The sequence below is a fragment of the Pyrgilauda ruficollis genome, unplaced genomic scaffold (assembly GCF_017590135.1).
Source record: "Pyrgilauda ruficollis isolate IOZ18807 unplaced genomic scaffold, ASM1759013v1 scaffold4, whole genome shotgun sequence".
Lineage (NCBI taxonomy): Eukaryota > Metazoa > Chordata > Aves > Passeriformes > Passeridae > Pyrgilauda > Pyrgilauda ruficollis.
Genome location: NW_024525489.1, coordinates 21861714 through 21879061, shown reverse-complemented (window position 1 = coordinate 21879061; position 17348 = coordinate 21861714). Strand labels below are relative to the sequence as shown.

Below are 17348 nucleotides of genomic sequence, written 5' to 3'. Positions count from 1 at the left end.
ACAAGAAACCTCCTGAATGCATTTTTTAATGTCCTGTGGAAAAGCAGCGCAGCTGCCCCAGTCCAAGAGCTGTTTGCAGCGCTCTTGCTGGTGAGGATGCAAAACCTTCCCGTGCATTAAGTGCTGCACAGCCTCACAGCAGCTTCTCACCTTGCCTGGACCCCTTAATCCCCATGCCAGTGGATTTAATACCCCTGTATTAAAGAAGGCAGCTTATGGAGAGGCTGCTGGGAATTTATTAGCTGGGCTCTTGGGAGGCAGAGCCTATAAAATAGAAACTTAACTTTGAAGAGCATGCTGGTCAAAGGTGTTTAAATCATACCTAGCAATCTACATCCTCCAACTCCTCACCTCTAAGGCTGATCATCAGTGGAAGCAGCTACATCCATGAGATCCCAGCAAGGGATCAGAGTCACTCTGGAACCCTGGGCATGAGTGGGGGCCAGGACAGTTGCTTTAGATGATTTACAGAGTTAGTGGTGGAGTGGTAGAATTAGCTGATTTATTTGAAAATAATAGAAAAAAAACCAAAACACACCAGAATGATGAGAGGAGTTGCATTACACTGCTTTCGGTTTTTGCTAAATGTAAACAACAGCACATGTTATTTTATAATTTAGTTTTGTTAATAATACTGCAAGATGCACTGAGAGCACCTTCCTGGTGCAAAGACTTTCCAGACACCTGTGAGGCACCAGCAACTCTCAATTAGGCACAGGAAGGAAAGGCAGTGGTCCAAAAATTCAGTCAATCCAGTTTTAGGCTTCCTAATCCCAACTCAGAAGTGGTGAAGCCACATGAGAAGGCACTGATCCAGGATGAACTCGCTCTACCGGTTCAATTTTTCTTTTTTTTTTTTAAACAGGCTTCCTTTGAAGCATCAGGCTTCACCCCAGATCAGGCACCAGCTCATCTGTACATCTAACCTTCTTCCAGAGTAGCCACAAACCCTTCCCCAATGAGAGACATCCAGCCAGCCCAAGCTGTGCACAGCTCAGGGAAAGGCAACACATTTGTGTCAGAAACCTTCAGTCACTCACCCTGCCCCCCTGAATATCAAACAGCAGAGCTGACACTGCAAAGGTAGATATCAAATTGTAGTATCTGTTCCTGTCATGCCGAAGAGAAGCAGGAAAAGGAGCAGTGGCTGCCTGCAGGAGATCTGCTGACAGCACCAGGGCTTGGAGGATGCTCAGCACCGATGGCCAAGGGAATGACAGACCTCCCACTGCTCCCCTGGAACCCCAGAGACAGATCACTTGGATCTGCACTTCAAAGAAAGGGAGCTACCAAGGAAAAAACAGGAACAACTGTGTGTGCAAGCCTGCTGGGTGCCTGTTGGCAGCCCTCCTTGCACTGGCAGGAGAAGAGAGCCACAGCCCAGGCATCACAAAGGCATACAGGGCTGCTCAGGACCTTCACCTGAACTTTTCCAGGGTAAAACCAAAGGAATTCAAGACAGGGTTGTGAGTAGCTGATCTGAGAGAATGTGGGAGCAAGACACATTTGCAAACACAAGACATCTGCATTTGGAATGGAGAATAGGAGAGAAACGCACGAGGAAATGGATACAGGAAGGAAAGAACCAGCACATGCCCAATTCTTTTTTTCTCCCTTTCAAGTATCAGCCACAATGTGCCAGAGGTCTCAGGCCACTGTGCCTGATGGACCTCGGGATTCTGATGCTTCCAGTGGTCTCTTCCAGTGTCTCCATGTGACTAGTCCCAGCCGAACAACAAAGATCAGGCACGTCAGAGCCAGCAGAACAACTGGGGAAAAAACACAGAGGCATGTTAGAGCATAAAAAAAAGACAGTGCCTCTTGTCATACTTTAGCTCCCAGAACAGGGGCATTCAGGCAAAGAGAAAAAACCCCAAAATCGCCTGTACAGTATCCATTACCCCCAGAGTTACACCTCTGAGTTTTACTGCTATACAGTGAAACTTGCCCAATGCTTCCAGGTCAAGGAATGTCTAAAAAGGAGGAGGCTTCCTGGACACAGGAGTTAAAATCCATTACATTAACAAAATACTCCAAGAATAGTTGAACTATATAAAGAAACATGTACGAGTTTGGGAAAAGCACATTCTCGTCCTACCAGCCAAACAAGCTGAACCACTAAGAATGAAGTTTTGCCGGTAAGAAATGTACCTACTGCAGGAACAGAGCTGCCTGCCAGAGACACCTCCACGTTCCTGGTGGCCACAGCCGTCAGGAGACAAGCCTCCAGTGCCCCCATGGCTGTGGCAGACAAGCTTTGCCAAGTCCTGCCGGGTGCTTCAGACATGGCCGGGCTCCAGCTGCACTTACAGCAAAGAGAACTGTACTGGAGCAGCTCCAGGGGTGATGCCAGTCCAGAATTTAGCTTTGGTCACTGGTATGTGGCAGTGGGAAGGCTGAAGGGTGGGAACATGCTCCCTTCTGCTGACCCCGTGATGGGAATAGGCATCTCAAACTGTTTCAGCAGGATTCATAGTTCACACAGCTCCGTGCCTTTCATGCCAGCACAAAACTGCTCATAATGGTACAGCTTCTGCCAGACTGTGATTGTACAGAATTTGGACAGCTTAAGCCCTTTTACCATGGATGACTACACTCAATTCTGCTACAGTGGCTGGCAGCAACCAGATAATCCCAGGAAAACTTGTTAAGGCTAGCCTGGGCTCTGCATGGGAGAGGAGAATGTGAAGCCCTCCGTGGGTCAGAAGCTCATGCACTGCTCCAGTATGTCCAACAATACAGGGCAAATAGAAGTCCACAGCCTTCATCCCAGCTCTGCTTTTCCTTTCCTGCCTTGCATCAGATAGAGCTGCTGGAGGAGCCAAGTGGGTGATGGAGGATTACAGGACAAACATATTGCACTGGGAAGTGAACTTGAGACAGCACAAGCTTTGGGTTCAGCCCCAAGGCTCATGGGCACTGATTTCTGCTCTGCTCTCTCCTTAGCAAAACAAATACCTCAAATATGTCCCTAGTTCCGCTTTTAACAAATAATGTTTTTCAACTGGCAAGTCTCTCTGCCCCCAGTACAGAGGAAGATGTGTTTACAGGCCTTCTTTTACAGGACTCACCTATAAAAACATCGTTGGTCAGTGGGGATGAAAACGAGCCGCTCCTGCACAAGCTGCCAGTCAGAGCTACTATCACCACTGGGTAGACCGTCAGGTTATAGCGCACATACTTGTCAAGAAGGTAGTTTTCTAGATAAAACCTGTGAAGAAAAAGAGTGACCAAAGTAAGATTTTTTTCTGTATTTTGTTTTCCATTCCCTAAGAAAATAATTGGACAGAGAATGAGGGGTTTTGTGGGCCGGCTGGGACAAGAGTCCAAAATTTTTCATTTACTAATATTCAAAAAGTTCATAAATAATTTATTTAAGGTAACTTTAGGGAAAAATAAAGCCATGTTTCATATGGCTTCTGTATAACACCTTCAGCTGTAAACCTAAGGCAGGTTGTGCTCATGCAAGTCACAGAAACGTTCCTGGCCCACAATACTTATTGGCATTGCCAAGGTCAGGGGATAAAAGCTCTGGCTAGACTCCCAGTTCATCTGCCATGAGTTATAACAGAGGCCTTTGTACTCGGTGTTGGGAGAGGGACAAGTGATGAGTGAATTGGAACAGCTGGTCACCATTGGTGACTGGTGGACGGGGTTTCTGAGGCTCGCTGGAGACCCTTGGGGTTGCTTACCATATCACCAGGCCGAGAGCCAGGATGCTCAGGGAAGCAGTGGTTGCTTTCTCATTGGGCACGTCCCACTTGTAGATCAGCACGACAGCGAAGTTGAGCAGCGTGGCGATGCTGGTCCATGTCACGTACAGGGCCAGCCCGTTCTGCACCTGCCACGCAGCACAGCAAGAGGACAAGAGTGACACACTCTGTTTGCCTTTGGTGACCCCTAGGCCCCGGTGCAGTTAAGCCAGACTCCTGGACCTAGCAGCAGGAAAAGTCCCTCAACACAGAGAAAAGGTGAAGCCTTGGAGTCCTGAGGGGCTCCAGAGATCCAGCCCAGCTATGTTTTATGTGTTTCAGGAAGTGCCAAGAGCAGAGCCCACTCCCAGCTTGTGCCAAGAGATGTAGATTCCTTTCCAGAAGGTTTGCTAGGAACTTTTCTGTGCATGGCAGAAATCTTTCCTTAGCCATGTTCTGCCACTGGATCTTTCACTCTTGATACCTCCAGCACTGCACAGAGCTTGTTTTTATTTATCATGTGCCCACAGCACAGCTTCTCAAAATCCACCTACCAGAATGCGGATGAGCCAGAGGTCAGCTTTGTGAGCCTTCACAAACCACGAGGAATGGATGCTCAAGGCTCGGTGGGAAACAAAAAGGGAGGCACACGTGGTAAGAGAGAGGACTGCCAGGAACACCAGGGCTGGAAGGAGGTATCTAGGACAAAGAACATGTACACACACAATAGACGTCACATTTTTCTCAGTGGTGTCACAATGCCCTAATTTGTAGCTTTAGTGTTTGGCCCTTACAGGCCCTAAGTCGATCAGCCTTTAATAAAGGTAATACTACACATAGCCCTCATTTTGACATATTGCTGTTGCTGTTCTACTCTGTTAATCATGAAGCTGTTTTCCTGACTGCAAGTGATTTCTTCACCTCTTGACAGTGGTGCTCTCATAAGCCCTTAATGTGACCATCATTATGGAAACCATCCAAGGCAAGGAGCTTAACTGCATTAATGAAGAGAGGCATGGCTCCTGTCTTACCTGTGCAGGTAAAAATGTAGAACAGCAGCTTTGAGGAGATCTTAGACTTCAACGACCAATCTGTTTCATGGGCAAGATGACAACATAATGCAAAACCCCCAAACTTTTATGAAGGCTACCTTTTGGCAAAGCCTGGCATAGAGTTTTACAGGCATGATTAAGTGTTCACACGCAAAGGGAAAAAAAATCCCATAGAGTTAAAAAACAGTACTGGGGCGATCCCATCAAGAGTGTTAAAAAGTATTTGTAACAGAAGACAACTTACTCTCGGTCCCACAGAAAGAGCCATCCAACATTGAGGCCATTATTCAGACACCATGCCACATAAAAAGGTGTTGGCAGCAAGTCTGGCTTTATGAAGACATATCCAAGTTCATTCCTGCCAGGAGAAAGTGGGTATGGAGAGAGGAAAACAATGCCTCCATTGACCAAGCAAACCTTTCTGGCCTCATTTTCCTTATATTAGGAGGGACTTCACATTGGAATTAAACATTTTGGCTTAAATCAGACTATTTCTCCTCTGTGTCCTTCTCTGATACAATACAGAAATACCTGTGGCTTTCCCTGTCAGGCAGTTATTAATCTTATAGCCCCAGGAAAATTTCCAGTCCAGTTCAACAAACCAAGAGACTCCCCAGTGCTGGTTGTTTGATCACTAACAGAAAGTAAACCCAAAACATTAGCTCTGTAATCCATTAATTTTGCCCCTGTGGATTCTCAGTCTCTAGCAGTAAGTGCAGGTACTGGGTAAATCTGTCAGATTCTCTGAACTGCTGGAAATGAAGCCTCATAGAGGAGTTTACACACTTTGATACCTGCCCACACTTTAGAGGAGTTCATGTACACCTGCAAACTGCTTCCCAGCTTTGGATGCTGGACACAAGAGATGCTCCAGCCACAGAGCTTCAACATGTCAAGTCAAGATAGATGGGAATGGGTTTGCTCTTGCTAGAAACCCCTGAAAGGAAGGTAAGAGACTGAGCTACTCCAAAAGGGAAGAGTCACTGTCCCTTGTCATTTACACTCTAAAGAATAAATAGGGAAAATACCTTCGACAGATCCCTGACAAGGCGTAGAGGAGCCAGGCGAGCTGCCAGGCGTAGATGACATTCCAGATGAGGAAAGTCCAGCCAGCTGGGGTGAAATCAGTGCTGTACTTGGCCGAGATGTTTCCAGGAGTTGTCCTGAACAGACCTGTGGAATGTTATTGCAGGCAAAAGTGTTATTGCATCCAGAGGATGGGGAAAGACTGCTGGTTTTCCTTAACCTTCAATATTCCTCCCTGCCTCAGTGGGTTCAAGGATGATGAGAGCACGCCCTTGGTGCAAACCAGCCATGTGCTGCAGTTGGTTTAGACATCCATTTTGAGATCACTGTCCCTTATTGTGAACACCATGCACCTACCCTCTTAGAACCAGAAAAAACAGCTGTCTGTGTGATCCAGAGGATGGCATGATGGCCCTTTCTGGCAGATTCAGCCAGGTAGTGCTCAAATGCAGCACCACTGTCGTCTACAAACCCACAGCAGCATCCTGAACATCTTCCACCAGGGATACAAGGGTCTGCAAAGACTGCCTTTCAACCACCATTAGATCCAGATTCAGCAGGGACATTATTTGGATTTCAAGGGACTGGATAGGGTTCATTTGTCTGTAAACCTGGAGGATGTGCCAGCTACTTCCACCTTTCACAGAACAAGGTGTATTTGGAGAGTTGGTGAGGCAGCAAACACATCTATCCCATCTAAGCCACCTTGTATCATTGCATGATATAAAGCATGAAACCCACCTCTGAATGAAGGAAATTTGCTTGCATTACCTTTGAAAGTCCCAGTGGCATTTCCAGCATTCATTATCACCATGACCATGAAAGTAGCCAGAGACAGAAACATCACCAAAATCTTCAACTTATGTAGGGCATCCATCTTACTCTGAAACACATTAGAGATATTGTTGGCTTATCCTAAAGGAAGCCTGGATTTGTTCCACATCCCAGAGATTGTTTTAGAAATGATGTTGTAAATTCACAAATTTTAACTGCCAACTTTTATTTGTGGAGTTTTCATTAGAACTAAAAAGGTCTTTGCATGGGCTAGGAGCATCTCCCTTTGACGAGATCTTGTGAGGTTGCAGAATGGAAATGGGAAGCTTTAGGAGAGCCACCTGCTCTGCCACCCTCCATTGCAAGAGCCATAACTTAGGTTTGCCTAAGGTTTTCACAAAGGCCTAAATAATTAGCCCATAAAATTAGCTTATCTGCCATCACTGTTTTACTGAAGCAAACAGGCTTATCAATTTTGCCCACTCTAGGAAGCAAATATGAAAATGTTGAAGTCTTCACTTAGCAGCCAAGTGTCTTTTAGTTCAACATAACTTCTCAGTTACCTCTCTAATCCTATAACTCTGACAAATTAACTTCCTTTCATGGTGGTATTACCCCCTCATCTACTGGCTGCAAATAGGCTTTAACTACTTTAGCACGTCTCAAGAACTTTATAGACTATAAAATCCACATTCTACAATTTTTCAAAGTTAGTAAGTAGTGGCTTGAGCTTTCCCAAGAAATTTCCATTAGTCCAGCATTTATTCTATGCCAGAAAAGTTTAGTGCCACCTCTAAGAGTACGCACACATGCACCCAACTATAGGCAACAGCTTTATTTCTCCTCACAGCTCAGCACTTGAGCTGCTTTCTCTCTACAGTGGCACCTCAATGCTTTGGGTTGGCAGGAATAACAGCTGAGTTGTTTCACATTGCTCAGTCTTGAACAATAAATTCCAGTTCCCACTTCAGTGAATTGTTTTATAGTTCCAGGCTTTGTTCACAGAACGGGCTGCATCCAGACACGTCACAAGGAAGTGGGAAGGGAGGTTCTGTTTTCTGTGAGTCTGTACAAGTTTTTTCCCTTTTCAGTTCTATCTTAACAGAAAAAAACACCCTTTTAAAAAGTAAAAATTAAAATCCTATGTGGAAGAATGCAAGATATGAAATCCCAACTAGATTTATGTCAGTCAAATCGCAGAACAACATGTTGTCTTCAACAGATACACTGGATTAGCAAATTCTGAAAAGAAAATTCCACTATTGTACTATTGTGTTGTACAATTATATTGTACTATTAGAGATATAATTTCTGGCTCAGGAGATAACTGACATGCAGGCCTCTGAAAGCCATGAAAATGTAGAAGAAAAATATCACTGTACACTTGTCAATGATCAAGGAAAGAATATAAGAACAGGACATTTTCCTGCTCCAGTACATGGGACTAGCTTGTCCTGTGATCTCCCTGTCAGGCCAAATCTCTGACCTCCCATAGTCCTGTAGTTGACTTCAGCATCACATTTCTTTTTCATTAGCATATTTGGAAGAACCTTGATTGCACAGCTTCAGAGAGACCCGTGTTTGCTTACAGAAGTCTAGGAGGAAAGCCTTATTAAACAGGTCAATAGTTTCACTAGTGTCTCTCACCTCCTGCCTCCCTCTAACTTACTGCTTGCAATAAATGTCTGCAACATTTCCTGCCTGCAGTCTCCAGTCACAAACACCCATTAGTAGAATCAGAAATATTACTCACAGGAATCCACACAGGCTTTATGGCAGCGTTTTACAGCTGTGGTTCAGCTCCAAGCAGCGCTGGGGAGTCTCCACCTCCTAACCTTATCTAAAGAGATTTCATACAACTCTCAGCAGATTAATAATCACTTATTATTATTAAAAGAAAAATAAAAACTCACAGAAGTTAGACATGCTTTCTGTCTGTGTGCTGCTGCAGCCTCCAATTGGCCAAAGCCTCCCAAAAACAAGCACTTATGCAAGAGAAATGTGATTACTTAACCAAAGCCTTTTATAACAGCCAGACATTTCATATAACATTGCATGTTTCCAACTTGTTGGCAGACAGTAGCTAATGAGTGCATGCTCTGGGCTCTTGCCTGCTTTGTCCTTCCTCATCCCTGCCAGGAGGAGAGAAACTGAGCACTTAATGCAAAATCCTGCACCTCAAAATCTTAGTGCTCCCGAGTGGGAAATGCTGGCAGGGGGTGCTGCAGAAACTGGATTTGGGGTTTGGGCAAGATGGAGATATAAATGGTTTGAATTGGAAGTGAGCTGAAAGATCATGTGGCTCCAACAACCCCCTGCCATGGGCAGGGACACCCCCACCAGACCAGGTTACTCAAAGCCCCGTCCAGCCTGGCTTTAAACATTTCCAGAGATGAGCACACAGATATAATACACAGAACCACAGAAAAGTTTAGGTTGGAAAAGAACTCTAAGATCCAGTCTGACCATAAACAACATAGATCCATAGTCTGGATCCTGTGAGCATCTTCAGATCTTCCTACAGCCCCAGACAGAGATTGGGTCACGAGTAAATCTTTGTTCTTTGATATAGAAAAGGCTCCTGCCCTGCAGTGCAAGCCCACCCCACAGAAACAGTGCAAGCCATGCAAGCTGATCAGTCTCCACCTGCACCTCTGTTTGCTACAGAACCACAGTCTCACCACATCCACTCCTTTCATTTTATATTTCTGCTTGTTTCCTCTCAAATTAAAACTTTTATGGCCAATTTAAAATATTCTTCAGCATCAAAATGTTATTTACCTTGTGCAGCCACAATGCTTACCAAGCAGACAGTCTGGCTGGGAACTTCCCCATGTCAAATATAAAGGCAGTGAATTAACTAGCAACTATCTTCACCCTTTGGAAATAACATCATGGGACTGGGAATTAACCCAGCTGGAGCTTCCTTGGCCACATTGAGATAGGGGTGGAAAGCCCACATGAACATGGATTTGCCAGCTGTGGGAAGTGCAGGGCATCCAGCCAGCACTGTTGCTGTCTATTTATATGCGTAGGTGTGAGGTCCACCCTTTGAAAGCATTCTGAGGTCCACCCTTTGGAGGTATTCTGATGTGGAAACCAGTGGTTTAAGTATGATTATTTCTTATTAGCCAGAGAACATGTTGTGTTCTACACACGGATCAAAAACAAGAGCTGCTTGTGCATATAGCATGTTCCTTGAAGAAGACAGAGGCCTGAGCTCACAGCATGGTGGCATTGGCATTTTTCTCTCCTTTTTTCACTTTGTGAACCCCCCAGATATGTACACAGTGACTCTCTCCATGTCCTAGAAACTGCCTTCAAGTCCCAAGTTTATAAGCACTTGTTGCAGCAAGCCTGGGCTGAAGTACAAGCAGAACCATTACAAACACCATTTGGCCTTTGCTTCTAGCAGATAAAAATCTACAGTGCATCTTTTTCCACACTGGAGCATGTCTTCTTTATGGCCCTCTTATACATATCTAGTGTGTACAGGCATATATATGTCTTTACTCATCAGATAGTCCAAATGACCTCAGCATGATGTCAGACATTACATTTTCATCCAACAAATGGGTGGCCTGAAATTCTTCGCTGAATACAGGCTGCTTTATCAAACGTGTGCCTGTTAGACACAGCTGGTCAGCCAGGTCCATGCTGACCTAAATCTAGGGAAAGTTCTGCATGCAGTAAACACTGGACAAGTGGAAGAACCCACACCCACCTCCTCCCACACACACCTTGCTGTGCCATGTTCTTGCTGGTTATTCCAGAATGCATCTCTTGTTGCAGGGAGACAAGTGGAAGCAATGCCACCACAGTGGTGGCCTTGTCCTCTGGCCACACTCTGTAATCCAGGCAGAAACTTAAAGTCCACATTCTGGGTTTCAGAAGATTTTGGGGTTTTTTTCAGAATAAATCACAACACAGGCATTGGATAAAATATTCAAAATTATTTTATCATGCAGCTCTACAAAAATCCCCTCAGGTACGTTCATAAAATACAGAGCAATGTACTTAGTGCTTATAAAGTTATTAAAATTGAATGTCTCTTGCTTCACTAAGCTGCACAGCATTCCCAAAAGTGGGAATGCTCACAACAGCTATAGCTTTAAGACACCAGATTTAAACTCAAAGGAAGCTTTTATGGAAAGGCCCTACCTTTCTCTAGTGTATCTTCTCTGAGAGAACTTTTAGGCTTATTTCTTCAGTTTGAATAACTTTGCTGGCCTGTTGAGGAAATAAAATTATATTGTCATAGGAGTGGCAAATGCAGTTATATTAATTTCAGACAAGAAATGGCTGCTAATGTTTGGATGCACAAAGAGAAGCGTGATAAAAATCCATATTTACAAGAGGATGTGTCTTGAAATCCAGATAATGCTGCTGAATGAAATCACTGGAACCAATTCCACGACACAGACAGTGGTTGGTACTTTTCAAGACAAGTTGCTTTGAATCAAATATAAGTTTGCATTCATCTGGCTCATGATAGAGAAAAACAGTTTCCAACTAACAGTTATTTTACCATCAGGGCAGTTTTCCACTGATAAAGAGAGGAAAATTCAGGCTCTTCCTGTATTACCAAAAATCTTTAAAGGGTCTATCTTTAGACTCTTTAGAGCCCTCATTTGTTTTAACAGAAGAAGAAGACAAATAGGAAAAAAAGCTGCTTTTCAAGAAGGAGAGGTCTACCATGCCCATCCCTCCCCATGCACACTCTCTGCAGCACCAAGAGGTGCTGCACAGCACTCAGACACCAGCACACACCAGAGCAGGACTGGATGCACTGGGACCACAGCTCCACTGTCACTCCCCCATGCACTGGAAAGCCATGCAAGCATTTACAAGGTGATGAGCTAGCACGAGCAGACTTTGTGCTGTATTAATGCCCTGCTGACAAGAGGAAGATCCTATATTTTAAAAAACCCCTCAACATGAATCCTCCTGCTAGTAGCTGAAATAAAACATTATGAGCACAGACAGTTTGAGTCCCAGAACAGAAAGTGGAAGCCAATTGCTTTCTACCTAGAGATGCCCCTGTGGAGGCCCTGTCCTCAAAATAAACTCATTTTGCACTGTGCAGGAATTGAAAAAAGTTCATCTGTGGGCAGCTCACCCACCTAATGGCACACACTGCCATCAGCAGGAAACTCCAGAAAGCAAAGCCCCAGAAACACCTCCCCAGCAAGGCAGGAGCTCAGATATTATGATCAGTCTGCCAGAGCCTTCTGTCCCCACCACCAGCAATGATGGGTTTAATCCTAAAGATATTCTGCACACTCAGTGCTCCAGTTTAATCCTCACAGCCACTTGCTTTAACTCCAGGGCTTTCCCAATGTGCTGGGCAAACTGGCACCTATGAGTCAGTGACCTCTTTGGAAATCATTTTCAGGCCAAGTGTTGACAACCAAATATACTAATCTTCTAACAACAGCTCAAGCATCCTAATCCTGAAGTGGGTTAATCTGGGCGCCCTCAATGCCAGGGATTTGTTTTTCCTTGCTGCTAGAAGGGATGGGATTTGGCTCTGCACATGAGGATGGGCACACAGAGAAGAGGATCTGTGTTAGCAATCCCCTTTGGGTATTTTAAGAAGGAAAATCATCTGCTTTTTATTGTTGGAGAGCAGAAGAGATCCACCCTTTGGCAGCAGGGAAATATCCTTACGTTTGAGGGAGCAAGAAGAGTAAGGAACTCACTACCCTCGTATTTTCAACTTGATTTTAAGCTGTCATGTTAAAAATCATTGACTGATCTCCAAATCTTTTCATTGAACTCTAGACTAAGGTCATTATTGCAAACATTTATGTAACTCAAACTAAGCCCTGCCAGCTCTTGTGAGGGAAAGAGGGTAAAAGACAATGCACTGTTTTCTCTAAACTGAACTTCTAAGAAGTAATAAAAAATATTTTCCCCAGATGTTCTCACTTACTGGTTAAGGACTGGTGAGTTTGCCTCCTTCAAAGGCAGCCCAAGAGTCTGGCTGCAGCAGTGTCCAGTGTCTGGCAGACAGCATCCACAGCATCAGACCAGGAGCACGGCAGCAGGAAGGCACAAGGAGCCAGAAACTCCCCTGCACAACCCACCCCTTCAAACAGGATGGCTGTGAAGAGATGAGGAAAACAGCAGAGCGGAGCAGCAATGAACAAAGACACATTTATATGGCTGATATCTTCAATTTATAAACTTCTTAATTGCATAAAGGTTATTTTATTCCATCCCATGGCATTACTGTTGCTCGCAGGACACTCCCATGTCCTCCTCCACCACTGAAGGAATGACAGAACCAAGGGCATTCATTCAGCACCCTGTTTGCTCAGTGTCACTTCTCTATCCTTACTGATTTTAAGAGCACAGGCATATTATACTCCTGGATACCTGATCACTATCACCCGGGAATGCTTCACAAGCATTTAGTTGCTTCTCTCCCCTCAATTCCATGAGAAAAGCAAATGCCAGCCCCTTGCACTGACAGCAGTGGAGCTGTCCCTAAGCCCTCACTGGGTACAGGTGGCTGCTTTGCAGAGCTCACATGGCCACCAGCATGGCCAGGAACAGAGACAGACTGGAAGGGAGGAAAGGCACCTGGACCGTGGTCAGAGCACAAGTTTTTCTTACTTCTGTGGGAGCAGAGAGCTGCCTTCATTTATAGCTGCAGCATCCAGGTCAGCCAGAACCTCTCATGCAGAAAGCCTGCTTGAGAGGTAACTCGGGTGGCCTGATTTCCTTTATGGTGCTTTTTTTGTGGCACTTTGTGTGCCTCAGTGCAGTAGTGTCACCTATAATTGGCAGCATTCAGTACACCTCTCAAGCTGAGCATTTAGAAAATGAGAAACATTTGGATGGCAGCAGCTTTCCTACAAGAGGGCAGCAAGAAGATTAAACAGATGACTTCCATTCACAGCAGCTGAGTGCCTCACTTTAGTAGGAATACTCCTTTAACACAGCAACTTTGCAATCTAATTATCTAAGTATTTTTTAAAGGCAACTGGGGTTTGTATTAAATGTATATGGATATATATCACCTCCTACATGAACTACTAGCAGAACTAGAACATTTAGTCTCATTACTGTGGGAAATTTATGGAACAAAACTCATCGCAAGGCCTTAGAGGTAGGGAAAGTGACTTTTTATTACAAAGATTCCAGTAAGTTGATCCTACCCACTCCCATTCTCCCATCAACATACTCACACGCACAGGACTGTATGCATCAATCTGCTCAGGACCAGCCAAGTACAGCAGGAAGCTCGTAGGACAGCACCACCACTCCACTGCATCTCTGGGATGGGCTCTTCTTCATTTTTGTATGCACCTTTTATACCTTTCAGCAGTGGATATGACGATCTTGTGCCTCACCCTTCAAGAGTTTCAGGCAAAACTGAGTCTTTTGTTACCCTTACCTGGACATTTCACAGTTTTTCCTCTGTGGGTCATCATCTTGTCACCTTATCTCTAAGGCTCCAGTTTGGGCTTTGTCCTCTGGTTATTTATTTGCATGAAACACGTGTGGTTCTGCAGCAATTAATACATGCCACTCCTCTTGAAGAAACACAACATCCTCTAACCCTTCATCTGCTGTTTTTCTGGTGTCTTCAGGCAGGCGTTTCCATTCACATCAGTATTGGTATTTCTGCTACAAAACCTCCACAACAAGCATGTCTTAACCACGTGAGATCCTGGCACAATTTGGAAGCTGTTAACTTCCTGTGAAACAGGGCAGGGAACAATTTTGGCAACAAATTATACAGCTTCTGGCTGGTCATAAAGAAATGCAGAGGTTGAAAATGTCTGTGTGTTGAGGGAAATTTTAGGCAGCAGTCCCTTTAAGTGATTCTCTTGTTTATATGTTACCACACAAGCTTCATTCACCCTCCTTCCCACATCCTTATCCTTGCTTCTACATCTGTTCATCTGTCTCATTCTCAGTATTCCATACAATTGCTCCCATCCCCTTTCCCTTAGAGGAAATACCACTTCCAAAGGCTGGTTCCTGCCAATGTCTAACCTCTCCTCTCCCACGAGGATGTGCAAAAGTATTTTCAGACCCATAACTCAACAGAATCATTTGGCTACTTCCTGAAGGCAAAAAAAGCACACCCTTTACTCCATGTTCATCTTCCAGACAAATTTCCAGGTTGCCTTTCAGAACATGGAAGTGTTCAATTATGAAAAAAAATTATTTCAGACAGAAATTTAAGACAAAACATCAGTTCCCTTCTAAACTTAGTCAGAACCATTGAGACCTCTTGTATTGTAACTTTGCAGAAACAAACCAAGCCTGAGGCAAGAAAGAAACAATGGAAAATTGCAGCAACAAGGGAAAACTGCAGACAAAGTGGGAATTTTGGAGAGGTCAGAAGAGAAAAAAGACAGCTCTAGCAGGAAGAATAAGGAAGCCATAACTGCAAACAATGGTGTAATTTTTGCCTACAGTAAATGCACATGTTACTGAAGATGTGCATGCACACCCTTATTCAGATCCCCACTTTGCAGCCTCCCCAGAGTCATGCAGTAGGTGTTTGTATTCCTTCAAGCTGGAGACCAGGTATGTCCATGGAAAGCCAGCTGAACACAAGGGCACTACATCTCAAGAAGGTGCAATGCAGTTCCTCACAGAAGCCTTTTTCAACACACAAAAGCTCCCAGGCCCTGCCACCCAGCACTGGAGGCCTGCCTGCTCCTGCAGATGCAGATGAGGACCTACCCCCAGTGCACCCCCAATGCAGCTGGTGATTTGGGCTACCTGTGCTTTGGACCTGAGATGCCCTACCTTGTCCTTTGGCTTGTTCTTTGGAGGGACTGGAATACTTTCCTTGGGCAATGTAGAATATTAGAATTGTTTAGGCTGGAAAAGACCTCTAAGATCATTGAGTCCAAATGTTAAGCCAGCACTAAACTTGTTTCTAAGTGCCACATCTACACATCTTTTAAATACATCCTGGGATGGTGACTCCACCACTTCTCTGGGCAGGCTATGCCAGGGCTGGGCAATGCTTTCAGTGAAGAAATGTTTCCTAATATCCAATCTAAACCTCAGAATACCAGAAGCATCCAGAAAGGTCAGAAGCATGATCAGCCCTCTTTTTCAAAAACAATTAGCAGCAGATTGACAAGGACTGAGCTCCCAGGAGTGTCAGAAAAAGCCAATAAGAGTCCAGACCCTGTGCACATTGGAGAGGTGCCTCTTAACATATTTTCCACATATTTCCAAACCTTATGTTGTCCTAGTCCAAATACCCTTCAGAGTTACCATGGTGCTACTTTTTGCAATTCAATCATCAAAGCAGTGCCCGCCCTTCCTCCTTTTCCTCCTTCCTACTAATTAATTTTTAAGCAAAGCTTATGGTGTTAGCAGTTTTGATCTGGTTATTCTGTTGAGGCTTGCCTACAGTCAGAATCCACAAAGCCTCAGTAGTGCCATCACTGTCAGCTTGCTGTCATGCCCGGGAAGCCAGCTGAACTATCAGCTCTCTGGATAATAGGACAACAGCCTTTTCTCCTGCATTACAGCTTTCAAATGTGTGAAAGTGCCATCAGCACAGGGATTTGACAGACTCACAGACTAAGGCACCTTACTGGCATGGAAAGTGGGCTGTGCAAGACACAGAAGACTGGCCAGTCAGTCCCCACCCCTCTCTCATCAGCTTTAGCAGCTCAGACACAAGTTGAGTTATATCATGACTCATTTTGTTTGAAAGTTTGTAGAAGTGACAGAGTCAGGTCCTACAGATAAACACAGGATCATTCCCACCAAGTATATATATTTTTTTTTAAGACACTGGTTATTGCTGCAAAAGAGGTTATGTATAGGCTGCATAATCTGCCTGTGTGCCACATGGCCCTCCCTGCAAAGCTCCTGTGCTAAAACACCAGCAGATCTGAGACCCACTTAGAAAAACTCACCTGCTGCAAATCAAGGAGAATCAGGGCTGGTGCCAATTGCTTAAAGACTTGCTCTTACCACAGATACTTCCACACAGAACTCACCAACAATGTGAGATGTAGAACTCAGGAATTTCACTTTAAAAAATCTGAAGATACACACTGAAAAGAGCAAACTCAAACAGCAAAGGTTTGGGGGTTTTCTTTTGGCTTTTTTCCACCAAACATCCACACCTTACATGCAGGGCAGTTTTTCTTGAGGGGGTTTGAACCACAACAACTCCAGTGTTATCCTTCCTAACATGTTCGTTCTTTGTGGCAAGTGTAGATCAAATCTACCTGTTGCAGTAGTAAATCAGAATAATAACAAGAAGATCCATCAGTCATTATGATGAAAGGACTGTCATGGCTGGATCACACTGCATCAGTGGAGGCTATAAATCTCCTTGTACTTTACTCCCCACAAAAAGAGCATTTGCCCAATCAGAGAAAGCTGCTGAGCCAGGGATGTGCTCTCAAGGCATGTGAGTGCTCTGCAGGAACACATCTGTCACTTGGCAGTGCTCACCCAAAAGGAGAGCCCTGGGTGATACACCGCAGAAGTGAAAGCTTTTTTCTGCAACATGCAGTACAACAGAAAGTGAAAGTGTCTGAAAGAAGAGAATTTCAGCTTTACTGGGGGAGGAGGCATCATGATCCCTTCATAAAACTCCAAATACTAAAAACCATTATGCTGTACTCGCACCCTAAGTACACCCTACTGGAGAAGCTCCACTTCAAAAGGCTGCTCCACATGCCACATAAATCTTTTATACATCAACTTCTACATGCAACATATAAGGAAATAAGTTTGTAAAACCAAACAAGACCCCTCAAAGTCCCAGTAGCCTCCCCCACCTGACCATGAGCAGGAGGCT

At 44.6% G+C, this 17348-nt stretch overlaps 1 protein-coding gene across 3 annotated transcripts; it reads right to left on the bottom strand.

Annotated features, from left to right (window-relative positions):
• Positions 1–488: 488 nt before the first annotated feature.
• On the bottom strand, positions 489–10346 carry LOC121358688. Of its 3 annotated transcripts, none has more exons than XM_041477103.1 (9): positions 10285–10346; positions 8298–8384; positions 6542–6653; positions 5773–5917; positions 4989–5102; positions 4247–4391; positions 3693–3841; positions 3072–3211; positions 489–1769 (listed from the first exon to the last, which is right to left on the bottom strand). In XM_041477103.1, the coding sequence occupies exons 3-9, from the start codon at positions 6645–6647 to the stop codon at positions 1648–1650; spliced, it is 921 nt and encodes a 306-aa protein (XP_041333037.1). In that variant the 5' UTR covers positions 6648–6653; positions 8298–8384; positions 10285–10346; the 3' UTR covers positions 489–1647. The 3 variants fall into 3 exon arrangements, with proteins under 3 accessions (XP_041333037.1, XP_041333036.1, XP_041333035.1); XM_041477102.1 differs by lacking the exon at positions 10285–10346 and adding an exon at positions 8458–8518; XM_041477101.1 differs by lacking the exon at positions 10285–10346 and having other exon boundaries at positions 8298–8480.
• Between the last annotated feature and the right edge of the window lie 7002 nt (positions 10347–17348).